The 23,380-nt window shown below is 41.7% G+C and overlaps 3 protein-coding genes across 6 annotated transcripts; 1 reads left to right on the top strand and 2 right to left on the bottom strand.

Moving 5' to 3' along the window:
* Positions 1 to 26: 26 nt before the first annotated feature.
* LOC100121058 (structural maintenance of chromosomes 5) lies at positions 27 to 4,646 on the bottom strand. Of its 2 annotated transcripts, none has more exons than XM_001604591.6 (15): positions 4,516 to 4,632; positions 4,196 to 4,272; positions 3,794 to 4,121; positions 3,376 to 3,714; positions 3,163 to 3,291; positions 2,885 to 3,092; positions 2,679 to 2,810; positions 2,085 to 2,612; positions 1,885 to 2,014; positions 1,574 to 1,820; positions 1,070 to 1,480; positions 756 to 983; positions 505 to 684; positions 339 to 434; positions 27 to 264 (listed from the first exon to the last, which is right to left on the bottom strand). In XM_001604591.6, exons 2-15 carry the CDS (start codon positions 4,267 to 4,269, stop codon positions 115 to 117), a joined length of 3,180 nt encoding a protein of 1,059 aa, XP_001604641.1. In that variant the 5' UTR covers positions 4,270 to 4,272; positions 4,516 to 4,632; the 3' UTR covers positions 27 to 114. The 2 variants fall into 2 exon arrangements, with proteins under 2 accessions (XP_001604641.1, XP_008211414.1); XM_008213192.4 differs by having other exon boundaries at positions 54 to 264; positions 4,196 to 4,289; positions 4,516 to 4,646.
* Positions 4,637 to 12,573, top strand: LOC100121082 (HEAT repeat-containing protein 1). 2 transcript variants are annotated; one of them, XM_031929284.2, is made up of 9 exons: positions 4,637 to 5,055; positions 5,145 to 5,290; positions 5,381 to 5,675; positions 5,746 to 9,519; positions 9,602 to 10,190; positions 10,259 to 10,576; positions 10,651 to 11,102; positions 11,187 to 11,207; positions 12,474 to 12,573. In XM_031929284.2, the coding sequence occupies exons 2-9, from the start codon at positions 5,146 to 5,148 to the stop codon at positions 12,550 to 12,552; spliced, it is 5,673 nt and encodes a 1,890-aa protein (XP_031785144.1). In that variant the 5' UTR covers positions 4,637 to 5,055; position 5,145; the 3' UTR covers positions 12,553 to 12,573. The 2 variants fall into 2 exon arrangements, with proteins under 2 accessions (XP_031785144.1, XP_001604665.2); XM_001604615.6 differs by lacking the exon at positions 12,474 to 12,573 and adding an exon at positions 11,717 to 12,001 and having other exon boundaries at positions 4,698 to 5,055; positions 11,187 to 11,640.
* On the bottom strand, positions 11,989 to 22,959 carry LOC100121107. 2 transcript variants are annotated; one of them, XM_001604643.6, is made up of 9 exons: positions 22,195 to 22,959; positions 20,754 to 21,198; positions 19,466 to 19,569; positions 18,499 to 18,678; positions 18,249 to 18,431; positions 17,861 to 18,043; positions 13,305 to 13,535; positions 12,734 to 12,818; positions 11,989 to 12,608 (listed from the first exon to the last, which is right to left on the bottom strand). In XM_001604643.6, the coding sequence occupies exons 2-9, from the start codon at positions 21,167 to 21,169 to the stop codon at positions 12,533 to 12,535; spliced, it is 1,458 nt and encodes a 485-aa protein (XP_001604693.2). In that variant the 5' UTR covers positions 21,170 to 21,198; positions 22,195 to 22,959; the 3' UTR covers positions 11,989 to 12,532. The 2 variants fall into 2 exon arrangements, with proteins under 2 accessions (XP_001604693.2, XP_008211415.1); XM_008213193.4 differs by having other exon boundaries at positions 11,989 to 12,626; positions 22,195 to 22,953.
* Between the last annotated feature and the right edge of the window lie 421 nt (positions 22,960 to 23,380).

Raw genomic sequence — 23,380 nt, 5'->3', positions numbered from 1 at the left:
TGCGCTTCAATAACTATACGATCGAATAAATAATTTGACCAGAGCATTTTTTATTTCATCAACAAAATTTATAACATAAATAGTAGTAATAAAGTAACTTTTAGAGCTTATTTATTAATGAGCAGCAAGTCGACGTCTTCTCACTGCTTCAACAATGTTGTCACATTGATCATGAATATCAAATTCGGAACATGGCACCATAAATTTGGCATTAAATACTGTTAATACTGTCACAGAATCATTATACTCCAAACCTGGTAACAGCTGCAAAACAAAAATAGATTTCAACGTCAGTATAATAATCATTCAAAATAGTTTAAAGTATAAAGTATGCATACCTTAGGAGTCAGCATGAAATACTGGGAACTACTGCATTGACTTGTTATTTTGACAATTAACTCAAAAACTCTTCGTTCGTTAGTGGCATCCATACCCTAATAAAACAATATATTATTGCAAACTTAAGTACACTTAGAACAAATGGAAGAAAAATAGTTCAATTACTTGATTGATCTCGTCAACACAGCGGAAAGGCACTCTTGTTAATTCTTGCAAAGCGATCATGTATACCGCAGTAGTAACTGCTCTTTCGCCACCACTTTGATGAGTGCGAGTGAGAGCTTGCAATTCATCTGCATTTCGGAACTTGACTTTTATTCTAAGCCCATATTTATCAAAGTCCATCTAATACATTTCAGATTATCAATAATTAGTCAATACATTGAATTGTGGAAAAAAAGTAATTTTTCATTTACCTCATTGTCACCCTTGATTAAAGAAACTTCTCCGGCACATTTCATCTTTGTGAAAGAATGACTGAAATTGGCATTGATTTTCTCTACTAGAGATTCTAACATGGGAAGCCATTCATCTTTTACTTTCTCAATTTGTTGAGTGACTTTCGACAATTCTTCATCTTTTTGTTTTATCAACACATCTAATTCTTCCAAATGTCTCTTTGCAATATTGAATTGGTCTAGTACCTAAAATCATAAACCACGATTCATGAATGGTGTATATATAGCTAAATCAACAATCTAGTTATGTGGAACTCAACTATTTCACTTACTCTTTTAGCTTCTTGCTGATCATTTGTAAGACAGAAAATCCTGGCCTGTGTAGCTTGAATCTCTTCAAATAACTTCTCAATAGTTGCTGGTAGTTTAGCGAAAGATTTCATCAGTGGAGCAAAGTCTTTATCTTCGGGTTCCAGACCATCAGTGCTTTCCTTAGCTGTGGCATAGGCACTTTTCAGTTCTACTTTTAGCGGTTGTAGTTCACGATTAAGATTTTCGTAATCTCTTTCAGCGTTGTTAAATTCTTCTCTTAAATCGTGGGAATCATTTTCCTTATGGGCTAGTTTATTTTTTTCCATTTTTATTTGAAGTTTAAATTCTTCGTTAATGATAATATTTTTATAGAGGTCATCAAGTAGTTTGTTATACTGCCGATAATACTGAAGTTGTTTCAATACTGCAGCCTTAAAAAAGTTTGAAATGATTATAACAAATTGTTAGTGCTATTTCATAATTAGGTATATTATTCATATATTTTAATGTACTGATAAATTTACCTGAATCTCTTGTTTGTACTTCGATCTGATTTGATCAATACTCATTCGGTTACTTTGCATTCCATGAATTTTTTTTTCATTTACATTAATTCGAACTTGTAAATTTTGGATTTGATCCAAACTTCCTTGAATTCTACTTCTGATTTCTTTAAGTGCTTTAATTTTCTCTTGGACTTCAACTATCTTTTCATCGATTGTTTTTAACTCATTGTTGAGTGCATTGAGTTTTTCTTTTGATAACGTTATTCTAAAAAGATCAATTGAATGGATTAATAAAATAATAAAGTACAAAAGAGCTGTGTTAAACTTACTCTTGCTGAATTTTGCGTATTTTGTCTGTGTCAACTGTGATCGAGAGAATTTTTCCGGCATAAATAGCCGATTGTCTTGTACTCTTTTCCCCAGTGTACTTTGAACGACTTACACTGTACGAATTGTTGCCTTAAACATTTATTTTATATTGAATGTTGGTGATTTAGTATTAATTGACAGATTTTAAATTATTACTTACTACTAAAAAATCGTCTAAAATGATCTGGAATATGGTCCAAGCTCGATTGAACTTTATCATTTCCAATGGGTATTTCATTCAGTCCATACATTTTGACTAAATAACTCAAAATAGTTTGAGGCGCATCAATAAGAGATACTAAATAGTGTTCAAAGCCATACTGCTGAATATTTTGCAGTGGTATGCTTGGTTGATAATTAACCACTCTGTTGGGATCTGAATGGACAGCATTGATTCTCAATTTTTGCTGATCTCTTAGATACCTCAACAGCAAATTCATATCATTCTTATCTTCACATACAAAAGCAGTCAAATCACGTTGAGGTATAATATTCTCAAAATATTTTGCATACTTTGAATCTTTTAAGTTAATATGAAGCAGCATAGGTTCGTGAATAGTTTTTGAGAACAGGTGACTATTTTCTCTTAGCCACAGTACACCCTTGTATGCATCAGCACTCATCGTATGTAGCAGTTCAAAACGTTTATTTGCAATGTCTTGTGTTTGCTGTAGTACTTGTTCCTCACCTATAATAATATATGCAGTCATGAGGAAATATAAAAAAGATCAAATTAAAGTAACATTTTGGCTACCTCTAATTTTTCTACTAATATGATCTATTTGCTCTTTGAAAAAATTTCTTTGAGAACTGAGTTCATTTGCTGTAACTCTATGTTGATTCATTTGTGGGGTGTTTGAGTTTAGTTGTTCTTGCAAACTTTCAACTGCAAAGACAATTTTTTGTATAAGTTGATAAATGCAAAATTATATAATATTGTATAATTATGTGAAGATTTACCTTCGCCGACTTCAGCCATGAGAGCTCTCAAGTCATTTTCCATCTTGTTTGTTTGCTCTCTTAATTCATCAATACGATTATCAGATTCTTGTTCTTCTCTAATTTTTTGTTCACATAATGCTTCAATTTCATCTATACACTTTTCTTGTTTTTCAATATCATCTAGAAATTTATGTAACTTGGCAGTCTTAGCCGAAGTTTCAGAATTCTATAAAACAAATTAATATTTGAAAAATTTCGCAAAAAATTTTATCTTTAAAGTACAATATAAAACTTACATGCTGTTTTGCTGTTTTTTCGAGACCTTGAATGGATGTTTTTAATTTTGCGATTGCAGCCTCTACAGGTTGTAGTTGTTTTGCAATATTGTTCTTTTTATTTTGAGCTTCATCTCGTCCTATTTTTGCCTACAAGGTTTGCTTTATTAATATTTTGAAAAATAAAAAAATAAATACCTCTATTAAATTATCTAATGAAAATGAGTCTTTTACCTTGTTAAATTCTTCTCTTTTATTCTGAAAAATAAGCCAATTCTTTTTCTGCTTCAAAGTCTTTAGCTTCTTCTTAATTGCATTTTGCTCTTGAATATGTCCAACAGAATCTTTCAGTGAATCATAAATTTGTTTTTCTCTATCTTGCAGACGTGTTTTCTTTTCAAGGTCTTCTTCTAAATCAGCTTGTTGAGTTCTTAATGCCTTTAACTTCAAATGGTTATCTAATAATTTTGGATCTCCGACTGATCGCTCAGTTTCTTCTAAAAGTTTAGGTGGCGACATATTAGCAAATTCTACAACTTTATCTTGAGGTAGGAATTGACAGAGATTATCAACCTATATATAAAATATCAGAAAAATGGAGTATTTGTACCAAAAATAAATTATATTAAATAATAGATGCATTTTTTAAAACCTGAATGTTGAATGTTCGCATCAAATCAGTAATTTGTTTACTAGTAGCACCTTTTTTGTTGACCATCCATGTTGTATGATTTTGTAAGTTAAACATCCGAGTGACTGTAACGAACTTGTTTGGACCATTTTGAAGATCAATCTCGATAGTGGCATTTTGCTCACCAGATTTGACGTAATGGCCAATTTGTGGTGCACGACCAATAACACTTGGGCTTCCACCTAATCCCAGAACAATGGCTGAAACGATAGTTGATTTTCCTGTGCCATTAGGACCAATAATAAGATTGAGGTTTTTCCCCGGTTTCACAACTACCTCATCATATGTTCTAATAAACAAAATGAACAATAGTTTAACATATTTCTTTAAATCATTACATATTTCATTACAAATAATACTCACACAAAATTTTTCATAGCTATACGAGTAATGATACCCATTTGCACAGGGCTTTGCACTTCCTTATCGACTTCCATTATCTAAATAACAAAGTAGTCTATACAAATAAAAGTGGACAATTTTCAGAACAAGTCATTGACAGTTAACAAAAAATTATTTCTGAAAAGTATCGTATTTATTCTATATCTCATATGTAAACGGCACTGCTGATTTATACAAAACACTCAAGCTTTTTGTCTTACAAATACAATTAATCGTGCAGGTATTTACACTAAGCCGACTGATTATTCGCATTTTACTGCAGTAAGACACTTGTCACTTACCTTGATCGTTTCAGAAAAAATCTCGCATTCAATAAGTATCCGACAAACAGTCAACTGGACACTGGTCAAAGCGAAAATGCAGCGTTATCGCTTTCCGGCGCGTGAGCCTTGTCTTCTCGGAAACCTCGCTCGCGCGCATTTGAACAAGTACTTAAACGCGAAAACGTTTTTTTTTCTGTTTTTTCAATGTCTCGAGTAACTGTATGTTGGCTCTATCTGTGAGTTGTTGTGCAAAACTAAAAATTCAGAATTCGAAGGCAGCGAAATCTGATGGCGGAAAGCTGAATCCTGAATGCCTGAAAATCTGTATCACTATATAATACTATATCCGCCGCCAACGCCGCCGCGTTGTCCGAAAGGCGAAAACACGTGTTTTCGGTGCAGATCAACAGAAAATGCCGTAACTTTTTTTGATTGTTATGTTGATACTTTTTATTTTATTCCAGTGTTGAAGTTTTGATAATGTTAGTGCGTATTGGTTAGAAACTAGTGAAGATAGACTAGTATTTTTTAATTCATAAAAATACAAAAATATTCAACGTGAGTACTTTTGATAGGTTATGTTTATGTTCAAATATTCCCTATGTTAAACAAGGTTTTTCATAATTACCATGTTGTCTTTATTTTAGAATGGCTACTACAGAGCTTGCAGAGCAATTAAAAAGACTAAGAACACCCCAAACTACTTTACTCCTCCAAGATACGCGAAAACCAAGTTTATTGTTTGATGTAAAGGAAGCGGCAAACCTTGATAGGGATACTGTTTATAATATTGGTAAACTGACATTATAAATTAATTGCAAAAATCTTTTTTCAATTTCATCTATCAGACTGAATGTTTACTAAATTATTTTTTATTGAATAGGTTTAAGTGGTTTGGAAGAGCTAACAAAGCTATGTGGTAAATTTGATGAATTCAAGAAAACTCTCTTTGCACCTAGTTCTATAAGTTTAGAACGTTCTGTGCAAGATAACAAAGTTAACAAGAATCTTGATACCGAAATAGACAAATTTTTGGTATTGTTATCGCCATATTTTTTACTCAACATATCACATAAGGCATTGGAATGGCTTATACACAGATTTCATATTCATCAATTTAATAAGGATAACTATTTACTACTGATTTTACCGTACCACGAGACAAGAATTTTTGTAAGGTATGTAGACTTTTTTGATATTTCTACTGTGCATTTTCAAAAATACTACTAATACAAAGACAATTTATAGGGCTTTACAGCTTCTAGATTTATCAGATCCAGCTGATAAATGGCATTGGCTTAAGCCAATTCAAAAGACTCGTACTCCATTACCTCCCTTGACATTGGTGAATCGAGTTGCTCATGACAATGGTTTTCTGAAGTTGATTTGTGCTCATGTGATTTTTGCTACAAAAATTTATGGAGACAGAGCTAATAGTTTGAATACTCTTTACGCTTTTTTTACTACAGCACTAGTAGGAACTGTAGAAAGTTCTGCTAGTGTTACAGATGTTCAGTTCAACCATATGTTGCCTGTATTGCTCAAGGGATTACCTAGTCAAATACCAGATTTTGCTAGTAGTTCGTACGTGATATTCGCCAAACTAATCACTAGGATTAAAATTCAAGATGAAACAATGGACAAACTGGTATTGAAATCTATCAAGAAACCAATTTCCACCCAAGAAGTAATGGCTTTGATACTATTTCTCTATGACAATCCATTCAATAGTTTATCAGTAGTCTCTGAAAGCCTCGTGCTTAAATTGTCAAACCGACCATGGTTTGTTGATACTATGATCAAAGTGAAGAGTCATGGTATAAATATTTCAAAATTCGTTATTTTACTCCTAGAAACTGCATTTAGCTATATCTCAAAAAACGCAGGATCCAGTGAATCTGAAGATGTGAAGGAAATGTTGGAAGACATTTTCAATCGAATACCTTTAGAAGAAGATGAAGTTAGATTAATTCTTGAAAAAACATTAGCAAATGATGCTGTGTCAGGAGAAAATTCGGACATAACAAAAGAATACCTTGGTAGTCTTTATCAATCAATTGAAAGAAAATACCCCGACTCTTTTGATAGGTACCTACATGAATTGATGCACTTGAAAGAAGCAAATGAATACACTAATAAAATTTTGAAATTCCTAATGACTTGGTATTCGAAAGCAGAAGAATGTTTGGACATTTTTACTGGACTCAATCACAACAATCCAGAACAAAGAATCATAGCAATACAAATGATTGGAAAAAATTTGACTATACCAGATAATCTCAGAGAGTTGGTGAACAAGTCTTTGCTAACAAGATTTAATGATGATGACGACAGAGTTATAATGGCTTTGCTGAACTTACCAATAAATTTGTTGCAAAACACTTTTGCCGTGGATACACTAGTAGATGAATTAATCATTTTAGTTTCAAGATGCCACACTGGAGAGAAAAGAATGTTGGCAAAGCCTGCTTTAAAAGTTTTACTAGAACTTTGTGATGAAACTGATGATACAAGTGTCTTCTTAGTCATAGTACCATACTTATTTCCAACTGCAGACGAAGATGTAGATATAGCTATACAGATTTTAACATCTGGCTTTGCCAGAAGAAATGCTTTTCTTAAGAAGATAGCTCAAGAAGTCGGCAATGAAACCAATGCCGAATTCATAAGAATGGCTGCTTTTCATATTATTATGACCCCAGAAGTTTTGCCACCGGCAATCAATATTTTAACTGCTATAAAACAGCAAATGACACATGGAGATGCTGCATCAGTGTTCTTCAATTTGGTGGTTTTAGGATCGGTCTGTAGAGTGCCTGTTGGCTCACTTCAACTTGACATTGCCAGACAAGTGATAGAAACAGCATCAGAAATGGTGAATAATTTTCCAAAAGTTTTACCTCTGACTGGAGCAAATCACTTGAATGCTGACAACTTTCTGGATGCCTTGAAATACGTTTCCCAAGGGTACCTGCCATTGCAAGCCAACACATACGTTTTGGAAATGGTTCATAGGCGTTTGCAATTGAACATTACTTCCAAGTTCAATTTTGAAGAAGATCCTGAAAGAAGTGAATTGATGCTTAGGCTTTTAGAAATTATTTTCGATGGCATAGTTTTAGAACAATGGAGGAGTAATTATTCGCAATGGGAATTACATCATCAATGGTATTTGAAAATATTCTTCAAAAGACACTTTAAGAACGAAGAGGAAGTCATTAGATTTTTATCCCAGTTATACATAAAACCAGTTAAGCCGCAAACCTCGCTGCACTGTTTAGAAATCTCTTTGCTTCTTTTGGACAAATGTAATTCTTTTCAATGGGCTTTCAATGACAGAGATTTCGTGATAAATTTATTACTCGCTTTGAGTTCTGAAAATAATGTCTGCAGAGAGGCTGCAGTGAATATATTGAAGAAGTTGTCACAAACTTTCAATATATCAATGGAAGGATTCTCCGCGCTTTTATCCGAATTGATGGATCGAAATACTGAAATCTCTTTAGATCATGACCAGTTGTCATTAAGCTTGTACACACTACTCTCGCCAGACCCAGATGTTACTTATCAATTGAAAGCGGACTTGCGAGTTAAGTTGGAAAAAACGAGGGATTTATTATTTGAAGCAGTGCTGTCAAACGAAGTTCCTATACACGTTCGTTCTCAATTGCTCGACATTTTAATTCACGTTAACGGTCCAAAAATTTTGAAAAAACTGATACCTCTGGGCACTGAGCTTTTAAATAAGATCGATGAAAGGGATACATTTGCTCAAAATGCTTTGAAGAATATTATACAAAGATTCGATAATAGTTCAGTTGCAGCAGTGAAAGATAAGCATGTTTGGAGTTTCTTTATCAATTGCCTGTCCACTCACAATAAACATATTTCAACAGAGAGTGGAAAACAATTCATCAACGTCATCTTACTAAAACAAATTGACAACAATTTCTTCGTTAGTTTAGGTGAAATTTCTCAAAATCTACAAAAAGAATTTCTGGCTAAACTCGTTGATATTGTAACGGATTGTGAAATTGACTCCATTCTTTCAACAACGACGAGGTTAGTGAAGAAACTTCACATTGATGCCCAATTGGTAGTGGATGAGTTGAAAATGATGACCGATCTAGAGGAGGAAACTAGTGAATCAAACAGAAATAGAGCATCCTTACGGAAAAAGCGAAGCATCAGCAGAATAAGCAACCGCTACAATCCAGAAATCGTTCATAGCAGAAAATGGAAGAGAGGAATCACGTTATTAGAATTTTTACAACACTCGAATAATATTGAGAACGAGCAGTTACTTGTACCTGTTCTATTTGACTTGTTAAAATCATCTCTCTGCTTTGAAGAACAAAGTCCGGTGGAGTATACTAATCAATTGGTACTCTCCACGATTCATCATTTGATAACCAAGTCAATTCCTGTGAAAGATGCTGATGCCTATGTAGACTTGATTTCTCAATGCATCAGGACTTCTCACAATCCTCAGACGCATCATCACGCTTTATTGGTGCTCGTTGAACTTTTCAAACTTGCAGACATACAAAGAGCTCTGCAAAATATTATGCCCATATTCACGTTTATGGGCAATACAGTATTGCGACAAGATGACGCTTATTCTATACAGATTATATCGAAAACCATTGATACTGTTGTGCCAATCATAAATGCTGCTAATAACGTGAATCACGTTTGCGAAATTCTCAGGCTATTTATAACGTCTTTGCCAGACATTCCAGAGCACAGGAGAGTTCCATTGTTTGTCAAATTGCTGCAACTGCTAGATAATCATCTACATTTGTACTATTTGCTGACTTTTGAAAGTCACGTTTTATCCAAGAACGTCGAGCCTTCATCTTCATCTGAACTTTCTTCAGAGAGATTACGATTCGCTTTATCGATATCCAATAAGTTTCCAGTGAAGAAAGTTATTGAAGTTTGCGTCAAATTTGTAGGGTTCTTGAAAGAACTGCCAGTTGACATAGATGAAAATCAAAAGCACAACATCAAATTCAAGAGGTAAACTATTTTTACGTATTCATTGTTCTAGTTAAGCGCGTACGTTATTTTCAAATAATTTAATAAAACTAATTATTTACAGCAATCACATCTTTGATGTCGCAAATAATTCGCCAAAGCAACTGAGGCATTACAAATTCACGATAGTTCGATTCCTCGTATCGCTTCTATCTGGTTCTGATTTCATCAACCGAGTTGCTGAGCTGGACGAAAACGATGTCGAGATTTTGAGACCAATCTACGATCAGTTGATCGTAGAGCTTGTAATATACATTCAAAATACTTCAAGAAACGCCGATCTGCATCAAGGAAAGCCAAATGGAAAATATTGGAAAGTCATGCTTCACGGTCTCTACGACATCTTGGATCTTGTAAACAACTTGTTACCGAATCAAATCTTCATAGCCAGTGCAGCACGATTAATAGATCACGACTCGCTTACCGTAAGGAGGAAAGCTTTGGAACTATTGAATGCAAGACTCGCACAGAAAAAATTCACGGACGAAGACCATGAAGATTTGTTAGGCCTAATTGAACCGATAACGAGTGTTCTAAGTGGACCTCATAAGTTCGTCAATCCAGAAGTAGAAGTTATTCAACAGACCGCGTTGATCACTTTGAAACTGCTAGCTAAGGTCTTGGCTTCCAAACGCCCCGACGTTTTCAAACCAGTGAGTCATTTTACTTTTAATATCATTAAAATACCATTCGTGGCTATTACATGTACATATTTTTTCAGATACTTGATTTAGCCACCGAACTAGTAAAAAAACGAGAAGGCGCTGTCCTGGGTAGCGCAGCCCTCTGCGTTGCTGAATTATGCAGTTCTATGAGAGTACATGCAATCCAAAGTTTGAATAAATTTGTACCAGCTATTATCCGTCTTTTGGAAAAGCATTGCCACCAAGAAATTCCAGACATACTTACCATTAGTATAGTTAGTGCCTTGCAAAAGATTGTCGAATCAGTGGGCAACTTTTTATCGCTTTATCTCGATCAGTTATTGTATGAACTATCAAGATTGAACTTCCTGTACACCGATTCAGAGCATCCAAAGGTACATTTTCGAATTATGCTTTTCAAAAGTTGTGAAATGATATATATTAAAGGTATTCTTTCTTTTACACGCAGATTGGACTCGTCGTGTCTCGATTAAAAGCCACGACCCAAAAATTATCGAGCTGCATACCGCTACGAGTGCTGTTACCGGCTATAAATAAGACATACGACACTTTGTTGACTAACAAATCTTACCAATGTATTCCTCCATTAATGAACATTATTGCCGAATCGTTCGGAAGTGTTCAATCGTCAGCTCTCAGCAGTGCAATTCCAGATCTGGCAACTTTCTTCTTAAAAGTTCTTCAATTCCGCGAAGAAGTGACGGTGTCGAAGGGCGAGATGGAAGTTGACGGAGAAGCTACCATGAACGATGTAACGAACGTCGAGGAAAGCGCAAGCAAAGCACTGGTTGCTCTTGTTTTGAAACTGAGTGAAGCTACTTTCCGACCTTTGTATTATAGGCTTTATGACTGGGCAGCGAGAAACCCACAGCACAAGCAACGAAACATAACGTTCTACAGGTAAATTATAGATTTATTTGAAAAGAAAAAAACATCAAACCATCACTATGCCATTATTTTATTTCATAATTTCTCTTTTTGTAGATTATCAGCGAATATAGCGGAGTGTCTTAAATCATTGTTCGTTCTGTTTGCTGGACACTTTTTGAAGCACGCAGCGTCACTGCTAACTGGAAATAATATGATTAATGCAAACGAAGAGACACTCGAAATCACGCTAGAAGACGAAGCCAGTAAAATTGAATTGATCGAAGAAATCTTACTCACGTTACTGAGAGTTTTCACGTATGACGCACACGATTTCGTTAATCAAGAGAGATTCGAAACATTGATGCAGCCAATCGTGGACCAACTCGAAAATACAATCGGTACCAAAGTAGAATATGAAAAAAGAGCGAAGAATTTCATCGTTCCTTGTATCGCGTCTTTCGCCGGAGCGATTCCAGACGACTCACTGCATAAACAATTAGTTTATCAAGTTCTCTTGAAAACAAGGCATACCAAGCCTTACGTTAGAAACGCGGCACTGGATTCACTGGTAAGAAATTTTTAATCATTCTCGCTTGCGCATAATATGTACTCTCATTATTTCATTCGAACGTTTTTATCTAAAGGTGGAGATTGCGCGAAAACTCGGAGAAGACTTCATGCCTTTGCTGCCGGAAACTGTTCCGTTCCTCGCGGAATTGCTGGAAGACGAGGACTTGGTGACGGAGAAGAATGCCCAGAACGCCGTTCGAACTCTAGAGGATATTTTGGGCGAACCGCTGCAGAAATATTTCTAAGAATTGTTGAATTAAATCAGCGTTGTACATACTTACATAATTTAACATGACATTGCTTTTGATATCATTATAGAAAAAGACAATGATTAAAGAACACGATGGAGTTTATGAAAACGTTCGTTTTTATTTAACTTAAATACAATTTGGACGAAATATATATATATATATTTATATTATGTATCTTTTATCTATTTTATTTATATAGTACATCATCGTAAAATCGAGTTATTTTCGAAAGAATCGCTGCAGCACATTCATTAAATCGACGTTGTATGGCAATCGAAACGCGTGTAGATTCGCTAAATTATTTCTTTTTGGCAGATATTACACTTTCTTTGTCGCGTCCAGGCTTCTCGAAGTATATATGTAAAAAAAGGATCGCTAGACGTTCATTCCGTCCGCGCAATCGATGCGGAATACTCCATAGGGTATTCGCTGTTAAATGCTCTATGAGAAGACGATGCGTTCGTGTAAATTATAATGTGGATTGAAAGTAGGAAAATGAGTCGATGTAGTCGTTGCGATGATGAAATTAATCGGTCTCCACTGCGGCTGAAGTCCCGGCAATTAGGCCTTGAAGATAAAGAGAGCCTCGTGCGTTCTCTAGGATAGCGGTCGTTGTTGGTTGCCGTTGGGTAACCACAGTCAGACTTGGTGGTCGGTAGCGCCGTTCGCCGTCGCGCTCAGGGCGATATCTTCTCGCTCCTCTGCGGGCGTTTTTCTGAAAGCGTCCACATTCCTTTTTATTGGCAGACAAAAGAACAGTTGTGAATGAGTCGCGTGTGAAATATTGAATATTGTTTATCAGCTAGATAAACAATATTTTTATCATAACGTAATAGTTACCTCTTTCTGAAGTGAAAGATGATGTAGACGATGACGGCGTTGCCGACGAACAGCAGAGCGATGAGGAGCGTCGGGAGGATGACGTCTGGAATTTAGAGCAGAATATAAGCGATTATTTACATTTGTATACGTGAATTACGGAAGGAGATGCGGGGAAAACGGCCTATTCATCTGCCTTTTTAAATTTTTCATTCCTCATTTTCGCTCGCGTGTTGATGGATCGCGATGACAAAGCGTTTGGCCTCGGGCGATTGTGTACCGTCCTATTAACGTTCCGCTTTGTTTCGAGCGTCGATTCCGGAGCGACAATATTTCCGAAATAAAATTGTTTTCTTTCACTGGAAACTTTAAACCAGGCGAGATATTCCCAATGAGTCCGGCTTGACAAAAGTATGTCATTAAAGGCTATCTTATCGAATTTTGCAACGCTATCGATCGGATCTTTAATTAAAGAGAAACCGTCGGATAAGAGGCAAGTTTTTCGTGTGCCTCGAGTGCCTTCCTCGGATTTACTCGAAAAATAGCTAAATAAAAGCGAACGAAAAGTACAAGGGAAAAGAAGAGCACTAACCTACAACGTAGTCTCCGTCCTTGATCATGGCTGGCTGCGTCTGATCCATAATGCTATAGTTGACAGTTTTCGCGACTGCGTCCTCGAGGTCGACTCGATCTGTCCTCGTCTCGTAGTCCAGGTTGCCGGCTGCGCCGTCTCTCTCGATGCTACTGCCACTAGTACCAGCGGCGGCCTGCAGTCGATCACTGCCGTCCGACTCGTCGCTCCTCAAGATAAGCGTCGACGAAGCTGTGAAAGAGACGCGAAGACTAATTATAGATATATTCGCTCCACGCGCGCCGTCTCTCTTGGAAAACCGGACACTGATAAGCGCTGATCTTGCGAAACGTTGATTCACACGCGGCTATAACCTTGTATATACATATATTTTCGAGAAACTTTGCTTTTCCGAGGGTCGATACGTTCTACGCTTGTACTCAGTGCCTGGTCTTATCAGTTAAGCGGTTATCGATCACAGCCGGGTTGTTGGATCTGTGTTGGAAGTGCAGGCAAGTGTCGGAGCGAACTGAGTGTAGGCGGAAAAAGAGACGAGTGAGTGAGAGAGAAGACTCCCTTGGACGAGCGACAGGGCCGCAGACTCAATTGAGAGCGATTGTCGGGCCCTCAGTGCTAATGAATCTAATGCCTAACTTGTATCGCCGCTTTGAATGAATGCCTCTCTCTTTTTATTATTGGCCGTAATTATTGTACGCTCGAGATAACGGCTTGACACTTGAGTTTGATTGCATTATCTCGCATCAGGCGGAAGTTCAAACTCGATTGAGCTCTATCGCTCGCGGCTCGACTCGATGTATACACGGGAGAATTTCAAATGCCGAATCGCCGGGAACTGCTGTCTATCGCAAGCTCAACCGCGTTTAAGCTCTTGGTCTCTCATGAATATGAAAAAGCTGATCGCGAATGAAAGATTCTTCCTCTCGATTTCCCGATCAATGAGCGTGCAATAAATTCAATGCGTATAAGCAGTTTAAAACTACACGACTTGGAGAAGCTTGTCATCTATTTTCCTGGCGCTGTGTGCCTGTGTTTTTTGCTACAAGTGTCTCGTCTACGCCACATGGATGCATACACTCACGTATTATGGCTTTCAAGCTGTTCGTTACTGCGGCGATCATCTCGTCCAGGGACAACAACAAGTATATATATATACTATATAAGCTCTCAGCAGCAGCCAACGCGACGATGCATCATCGGCAACTAAAGTTCCAAACTTTGCAAGCTCTATATCCAAGGCGGCCGCGCGACTACGATAACGAAAGTTCTCAGCTGTAGCCACGCTTTCGAAACGAGCAAACTTCGCCGAAAACTAGACATGTATATATAGATATATATGTGTGTGTGTCTACAGGTCAAAGTGCAACGACGCCGAGGATCTTATAAACGATCGCGCGTAACCGATTTCTAACTGGACAACCACGTCAGGGATGTGACCTTTGAACTTTGACTATAATCGCGCGCGAGCTTGCGTGCGTATACGCTTATCTCGGTCATTAGTCCTCGAGCTATCGAGGCCAATTATACGTCGACTGTACGGCGGTACATGCAGACACGCGTCGGTATACATCTCACATATAGTCGGATGTACTTACGGCTGTGACGATCTGCTCGAAAAGATGTATAGGACGTTACGTAACGGGTATGCTATCGATTCGCCCTTTTCGGAGCTTCGTTATACGTTCGCGGAGCGACTAACGAGTTTCTCCGCGTACAGTAGAATATTATCGTATAAATATCGCCCGTTTTTACAATTCGGTGTAATACGGAGAATGCAACACAGGTATTATCTGGCGACGACACAAAAGCACATCGAGCGGTTGGCGCATAAACAAATAATCGCGTAAAGTTTGCCCGCGTATAAGCATGCTAATACACACACACACACACACACACACAAGACGCGCACAAGACAATAACAGCGAGAAGCGACGACGAGGAGAGTTACAAGTTCGCTCGACTGTCTCGCCGCACATACAAACAAAGAATCAACAGAGAGTGAGCACGAGTAGACGGAACATCGAGAGCGAGAGCAAGAGCAAGAAAAAAGGTGAAAAAGACCTGCAAAGCAGCACCTCTCGATCCCGAGGGAAAAGGGGTGAAGGTCGGTCGGTCGGTCTCACAGCCTCTGTATCACAATAAAAAAACCCGCGTCGTCGAGAGCTACTATACGCGGCATAAGTGAGTGAGAGCGAAACGAGAATAGACAAGAGGAAGAAGACGAGGAGCTGCAGACTGTGTGCCACGCTTGTTGCGACTGTCGGAGTTGCGTGGCCGCGACTGGCTCGCGAGAGAGAGAGAGAGAGAGAGAGAGAGAGAGAGCTTCTAGGGGTGGCGCTGTTAAAGACGGATGAGCCTGCGGGGGTGAGAGATGCGCGCGCCGATCCTATACTCGGTGTACTTCAAGCAAGTTTAGCCTCCTTTTTACACGACTTTTACATAGGGATTCCATACGCGCCCTTTTCTACGGCTGTGCCGTGCGCCAATGCGAATATAAATATTCCCGACGGATATGGCTTTTGGATGAATTTCGATTGCGTCGAGGAGCGAGAAATTTCAGACAATATCATCTCCTCGGCTTATTAGTCAGCCACGACGTTATACAAAACCAGTATATGCGTTTCGCAGGATTCTTCATTTACGCTCGCGCGCGCGTATCTCCGAAAGAGTTATGCCCGAAAGCAGCTTATCCACACAGGACTCGGCGGAAAAAAGTATTAAAAAGAGCAGCGAGATCCCGCGAGAGAATTCTTCCGACAGTATAGTCGACGGACCGTCTGTATTATTGCTATATTATTTTTAGAAACCACATACATAACGCCATGGAATTCTATGAAAGATCGAAACACATGCATAATTCAGCGAGACATAGGCGAAGATTATCAGCGCAGAGGAATCCGAGAGAAGAAGATATAGAGAAAAAGTCGAAGCGGCAAATACAGGGGAGCAAATTGCTCCGAATTCCGAGAGAGAGAGAGAGAGAAAGATATACTGCTCTGCCTGTGTGTATTATTTACCGGACTGTAGCTTGCAGAGCGCCGAACCGAACGAGTTTCCAAAGCGCGCATAATAAGTACACGTTCCCCCGTGTAATCTTACCAGCGCGTTATATACCGTCGATTTTACGGAGCCGTTATCGGAGGATGCGGTCGAACTATGCAAAGCGCGAAAATTATCAGTAGGGCTGACTCACGCGTCGAAGCAAATAACAACAACGGCACGCGCCGAATCTCGATATACTTCTAGTCTATAAGTAAGTATAAGTACTTAACTCTCCTGCACCGGAAGCGCACGTAAGCGCCCGCACGAATCTCGTCCGCCCACGCGATGCAACTTACACACATACACACACACGCATACGTACCACCTACATAATATACTCGATCACTGACCTTTGCGTGTACGCGCACCACAGAGCCAAGAGAGAAGAAGCAGAGGAAGAGCTGCTGCGCGCAAAGTAGCCCAGGAAGTACTAGCGCACACACGTGGCTCGAGCTCGCCGTGCGGAAGCACACGAAGAGAGAGAGAGAGAGAGAGAAAGAGTCTATATAATATACGCGCCCGCGCGCGCGCACGAGGTACTGACGCTACACTACTATACACGCTTCCTTCGGACTACTGCCCTGCCCCACTCACACTCTGCGCGCGGCTTCTTTCCCCCTGCGCTGCAGCTGAAACCCGATAGACGAGGAGTAAGTATATATACAGGGCTCGTGCTGCTGCACGCGACAGACACGTACGTCGAGCTGTCGGTACCCCAGGCTTCGCTTGTCTGTTTTTCGATGCGCCTGAGAGACACGCGATATGTCTCGGAGATACGGCTATTCTTTTGAATTTTCTATCGACCAGCGGAGATAGTATCGTGTTGTTGATACGTGTTTCGCGTTTCAAAATAGAACGGCTTACTCTGACTCATATTTGCCGGATATGTGCGCTTAAGCGGCTCGCTGCAATTAATAAGCTCCGAATTCATTTTTTTTTTTTCGACCCCACCGTCGAAATGCAGCTGAGTCAATGACGGGCGAGATAAAAATGCGCCGAGTGGAATTTCCCAGAATAGCCGGAACGAAAAAAATTAATAAAAAACCACTCGTTACTCTCTTGCGCGCAGCTTTTCCGAACCGCACTCGATAATTACTACACGCGCTCGCTCGTGCGTCTTTTATCCGAATATATATACGTGAATGCGCCGTTATTATTTATCGTTTCTCCGCAGTCTCAGGCGACGCGCTTCGGATGCAAATGGAAAAGAGCCGAGTGTAAAGCACGTCGCTGAAAATTTCGAGCCGAGCGTATCGCGTTCAGAAGAAATATTGACTCGGAGCACCCGATACCGGATAGCGGTGCAGTTGTAAAGGCGCGTCAGTGACACTACTCCGACTACGAGTTCGGATAGCGCATTCGGAAAGGCGAGAGAGCGCGCGTTTTCCGACTCTTTGCGCGCAAACGTCTTACCGCAAATTTCTCGATAATCTCGATCCAGGTGTATAGACATATAGGTGTATCCGAAATTCCAAGCGGGTACATAAAGAATAGAGCGATAGTCGATGAAAACTCACAGACGCAGCCCGGTAAGCTTGGGACGTCCTCCTGCCATTCACCGCTTCGACAATGAATCGTGCGTGCTCTTTGTCCTGTGTCCGGGAACAATGTGCCGGCTCTGCAGAGAAAGCTCCTCGATTCCAGAGTTCCGTTCGAGACGCGGCTGCCGAGGGGCGCCGTCACGTCGGGACACCCTAAAACTGCACGTTCGAATAGCCGTGAATTATCGATCCTCTTTTACGACCCACGGTAGGTATATACTGTCGGTCATTCGAATCTCTCGTCCTCTGCTACATATATAGGTACTATTGCTACCGAATTTAAACGAGCGTGACGAGTTGTCCACGTCTATTACGGCAGAGCCGAGATTCGAACGAAGAGACAATGCCGCGAAATCCGTCGAACCTTGATACTGCAGGAAAAATCCTCGAGCCGGATAGAGCCTCGCGGAGGAGACGAGGTTCAGCGTCACGACGTTCGTGTTCGAGACGATCCTGAGACCGGCTATGCTGCCGCAGCTCTCGAGCAGCGTGTTCCCGTTGTCCCGTACCCTGACGACGTCCAAGCAGCTTCCGTCCCTCTCGTGCTCTGAAAATTTCAAGGGGAGATAGAAAAGCGCTTAGCTGACAAAAGAGTGTAATCACTGCTTAATCACCGCGGATGCTGAGGTCGTGAAACGTCAGGACTATCCTCTGGCCGGGAAGCGACCTGAATGTCCATCCGCACGTGATTCCTCCGAGGTAATAGAGCGGGTAGCCCGGGCTCTTGAGAAAGCCGCCCTGCAAGCCAACCGGCACTTTGACATCGGCGTTGCAGTACTTGTAGACCGAGGCCTCTGGAAAAACAAAGTTATTGCGTCAGAAGGATCGACTAATTCCCAACGAATTTCCACAGAGCGAGGGGAGATAGGGAGAGAGAGAGTGAGAAAAAAAAGAGACAATCCCCCCGACAATTTCGTGTGAAAATCCGAGCGCATCATCGCGTGCATTTTCTCTCCCCGAAAAACAGCAGCAGCATCTGTCCCGATGTGCGATGAACGTTTCGCAGCGGGGGAGGCGTTTATCGCGCGCAGCCTTGCTCCGGATACGCTTTTCGGGCGCAGTAGCGATAGTATTCCAGCTGATGGGATGCAGCTATCGATTCGGCTTTTCGAGAGCGGAGGAAATGAAGGTGTGCCTGAATTTTAGTTCGGGAACAGTTACGAGCCTGGTTGGCCTTCCAAGCTATATAACAGTCGCAGTTTTCCGGAGTGTCGTAAAAAACTTTCTATCCCGCTTTATATATATACACCGAATCCGATAATTTCGCAAACTTCGCGCACAATTCCGAAAACGTCGCGAAAATGCGGGGCGGCTACGTATACAGCCCAGCTGTCGATATCTAACACAGCTCTAGCGATAGGAATCTCGAGGTCTACCACGTGTTATATTCGCTCGTAAAAAGTAGCGCATTGTAATTCCGCGTGAGAACAGCAGATTATCGAGATTTCCGAGAATCTCTCCGGGCCATATGCATCAGCGGGAATAAGACGATCAGATAATGGAAGCCATAAATATATCGGCGCGTAATTGCGCGCCACTGCCCGACTGTATAAATATACAGGGGGGGGGGGGTATACGCACCTGGTACGCAAGCGTACTTTATCCTGATGTTCGCGGGCTTCCAGAAAAGCGCCTCCGGATGATCGGACGTTACCCTATAACGACAATGGTGACGTCCGGCACACCTGAAACGAAAATTCATCAATTCAGTTACGGGCTGTAGAGATTGAAATTTAAAAATCAATCCAAACCACGCAGCACTTGTTGCGCGCATGAATGAATTTTTTCGGGAGCGATTTTTTTTCACCGCCGTTTTATTGCCGCGCGAGTATATGCACAATTATAAAGGGGGAAGCGGCGCTTTGAACTCGGACTTTCAGACCTCTCCCCCGCGTTCATTAAAAGCTCACGGCTCGATTGCACTTGTCGCGATTAATTCGTGTAACGTAAACGCGCAGGTAGTCCTGCGTATATCAGGTGTGACGAAGCTGCAGCGACCTTTTTCACGCTGCGCGCACGTGAGCAAACAGTGTATACGTAGTCATCGGAGATTCGACGCGTTAATTTTCCGTTGACTCCGTGCACGGGGGAGAAAAAAGCGAAACGTGTCGCTAACACGAGCGTCACGCTGCCGAGATGCAAAGTACACAGGCGGCCGCTGAGGGTGAGCTTAATGTAATGTATGCCGGCGTGCTTCGTATATAATAAACGTCCGCAGAGCCCGTATTTGCCCGAGATATTTATAGGGATATGCAGCAGTAGCCCAGATCAGATTGCCCTTCCAGATACACATACAGGCTGAGTGTATACTTTTTCGACCACCCCAAAACGCTCGAATGCAGTTCGCTCTCCCCGCGCGCGTTTTTCGGCTTCGATCCGATCGCCCTGTAGTTGGCACATCTGCGGCGGTGCACTCGACTGACGGTGCGGTAGTTTTTTTTTTTTTTAATGGCTACTAATTTTCTCGTGCGATCGATAAAAGATACGCGTTTTTTTAAGGGCGTCGGACAAAATGGTCCGCGGCGCGAGCGAAACCGTGAAAGGGAAAGCAATAGCTCATTTGCATTTTCATCGATCAAATCACGCGTGTTCGCGCGATATTCAAAATGTTTGCATATAATATACGCGCAAAAACTGAAGGGAAACGTTGCGTAACCACTCGGAGCTGCGGTCAGTTTGAAATTCTATATTTTGCGAATTCGGTTCGACAGTCGCGGCCTCGGAATACTTTGAAACTGCGAGCGAGGCTTCCCGGGGGAATCGGAGCTTTAAATAATCGCATTCCAAAATTGCTTACATCATGCCTTAATCTATGATTGAAATTCGATCGGACCGTTAATTCAACTGAGAAACAGAAGCTCCAGCATACCTGCGATTAATAGTGCTCTTGAACTCGAACGGGTTCTCGTCGAGTTCACCAGGGTAGCTTCCCCTGAGAAAGCCCCTCCTGAGCTGAAGATTCCTGATCATGGCGAATATCGACTTGTACCGACACCAGCTCTGCTTGTCGTAGACGCAGGCGTCGGTTCGGTTCGGCTGATACTCGGCCTCCAGGATGAACATGAAGGAGGTGAGGGAACTGCAGGTGAGTCGGACCAGCGCTGCCGAACAGGTTCGCTCCTCGACTATCTCCATGACGTTGCCCCGGTGGTCGAGCTGCAGACCGGTGACGTTCCGGCTGATTATCTGACGCGGACCCGCTGACGGACGACGAGGGTCAGTCCGCAGACCCGTGACGCCGATCAGCAGCAGGACGAGCGGCAACAGTCTCGAGCCCAGTCTCATCGTCGTCGGGCTGGCTGCTCATGGGGCCTCTGAAGACGTTACAGATCACACGTTACACGTAGGTAAAAATAAACGAAGGTTATCGCCGATAAAAGAGATCGCAGCTCCCGCATACGCGCGCGAGATTCGAGAATAAAAGCCACTCGAGATAGCCTCGAGAGCGCGCACTTTTGAATTTCGATCGAGGGCTTCGAGTGACGCTGCATCGATCACGCCGAGCCTCGAGCGCGTTTTACGTCTTTTCTCCGCGAGCCGATAGCGCATCGAACGAAAAAATAAACGACACGCGCGCCGCACACTTCTGCATATCTGCGCGCGCGCGAGGGAGGGATGAGATCGAGTCGAGAGGCTTTCAGAGAGGATGAGAGCTTTTTCGAGTGTGAGCTAGCGCGGATAATTGATGGGAGAGAATAAAGTCGAATACGCTTCTTCGTGCCGCTGTTTTACAATTTTGCCTCTATATTTCTCCTCTGCTTTCTCACACGTCGTTATAGTTTAGCGCTTTTAATCGTTTTCCGGAAATAAAGTGTGTTTGTGTATATCGCAGCCCGAGTGCGCGGGCCGAGGCATTCAAAATAAATCCCAGCAGGTTTACCCGCCGCTTTGCCAGACTGCCTCGAAATAAAATTGAGATTGATTTTCCTCGTGTGTAACGGAATTGATAAGGAGAATATAAGCGTCGTTGTGCGAGAGAGTGTAATCTATGGAGCCCTATTGAGAGAATCCATTGTACTGACGCGCAGTGCTTTTTATAGAACGAGATCGCTCTTGAATATGAGGAAACGGGAAATTGAAGCTTGTATAACGGACAATAGCAATCAGCATTGTTTATCTCTTTCAGTCAACGTATACCCCCCCCCCCCCGAATAATCGTAAAGCTAGAAAAAAAGCTTTCAAAGTTCAACCCGGATTAGCAGGAACAGGCGCGATCGGCTTGATTTATATCTAAACGCGCGTAAAAATCGTCCTCTCGTATATGTACAGCTGCAGCTGTGCGCGGAACTCGAGCCGACGAGAGTACTTACTTCCGGGGGTGGCTGAATCGCTGCTAGACTGTTCGTGTATATGGAGGTATAGACGGTCTATAGGCCACTAGAAGCGCGAAGAGAGTCTCGTCCGGCGAGTCTCTTCCGATGATTCTTCTTCATATCCCTCGACGATTCTTCCGAACAATGGGGCTCCGCGCTGCGGCGGGTTTGTTGCTTCTGGCGGTTATCAATCGCTATCGTCTTTCCGAGCGCGCGGTTTTGTTCGATATTGTTCCGATCACTCGCGGCTTATACGCAGCACACACTCATCTTCTTTGCGGAATCGGAAAAAAAAATAATAATTGGCGTAGAAAAATACACTTGTACGCGAAAATATCGATTATTCACCGGACGTCAGAGGACATCGTCGTACCGATCGCACAGGGCTGCACTACTATCATCGGAACGATTTCGCGCACTGGGCTGCTGGACAGTCGCAGCAACAGCTGTTACTCGCCTGGGCTGTCTCATAATCGCGCGACCGGCCGCGGAAAAGCGACACCGATCTCGGTTTTGCGGGGGCAACAATCCAATACCGATCTCGCTGCACCAGATACGCCGGGAAACTCGTTCTCGCTTCACCGCTCTAACACACACACAACAACTTCATCTACGCATCGAAGATCAAGAATAATCGGCCGGCAGGAATTTGGCGCGAGATCAAATCAGCACAGCCGGCATCGGTTATTCGCGTAGGTGTACGCCGCGTGTATGTGCGTAAAGGAAAATAAGCGTCGAGACGCTCCGGCGGTACGTCTGCCACTGACGACGAGCCCTCGCCGCGACTTTATATTTCTCGCTCTCGTTCGCTGCAGCAGCACACACGGGGGAAGCCCACCGCGCTACGCGCCGTTTAGAAACCGACTGCATGTGTGTGCGCGCGCGTGTGTGTGCCCCGCCACCATCCATCCCCCGATCACGGCCAGCCGCAGCATCTTTGTATTACGGGGCGATAGATAGAGTTGACGCGCGGGGAAGGGAGCAGCTTACCGAGGAGCGCGCCTGTGTGAATTAACGCGCGCAGGTATGAGATCGGTATAGTTTTTAATCGTTATATATACCATTTCACGGAGTATAAGCGAGTTCGTTGCGACGGGACGGCGAGTGTTTAGTCGATACGCATTAGTCGTCTTCTAATTACGCGATTTTAAAACCGCGCACGCGCGTCTCGAGTATAGTCCGG

Source organism: Nasonia vitripennis, chromosome 4, assembly GCF_009193385.2.
Source record: "Nasonia vitripennis strain AsymCx chromosome 4, Nvit_psr_1.1, whole genome shotgun sequence".
NCBI lineage: Eukaryota > Metazoa > Arthropoda > Insecta > Hymenoptera > Pteromalidae > Nasonia > Nasonia vitripennis.
Note: the sequence above shows the minus strand (reverse complement) of the source record. Positions and strands in the feature narration are given on the sequence as shown.

Excerpts from the sequence above, each read along its gene's own strand:
- LOC100121082 (XM_001604615.6), top strand. The coding sequence starts at position 5,146 with ATGGCTACTACAGAGCTTGCAGAGCAATTAAAAAGACTAAGAACACCC. Across the intron at positions 5,291-5,380 it reads GGATACTGTTTATAATATTG|GTTTAAGTGGTTTGGAAGAG; the intron begins GTAAACTGACAT and ends TTTATTGAATAG. Across the intron at positions 11,103-11,186 it reads CGAAACATAACGTTCTACAG|ATTATCAGCGAATATAGCGG; the intron begins GTAAATTATAGA and ends CTCTTTTTGTAG.
- LOC100121107 (XM_008213193.4), bottom strand. The coding sequence starts at position 21,169 with ATGAGACTGGGCTCGAGACTGTTGCCGCTCGTCCTGCTGCTGATCGGC. Across the intron at positions 12,819-13,304 it reads GGACGGAGACTACGTTGTAG|ACGTCATCCTCCCGACGCTC; the intron begins GTTAGTGCTCTT and ends TCTAAATTCCAG. Across the intron at positions 12,627-12,733 it reads ATCTTTCACTTCAGAAAGAG|GAATGTGGACGCTTTCAGAA; the intron begins GTAACTATTACG and ends GCCAATAAAAAG.
- LOC100121058 (XM_008213192.4), bottom strand. The coding sequence starts at position 4,269 with ATGGAAGTCGATAAGGAAGTGCAAAGCCCTGTGCAAATGGGTATCATT. Across the intron at positions 3,093-3,162 it reads AAAAAACAGCAAAACAGCAT|AATTCTGAAACTTCGGCTAA; the intron begins GTAAGTTTTATA and ends TTTGTTTTATAG. Across the intron at positions 1,481-1,573 it reads AGTACAAACAAGAGATTCAG|GCTGCAGTATTGAAACAACT; the intron begins GTAAATTTATCA and ends AACTTTTTTAAG.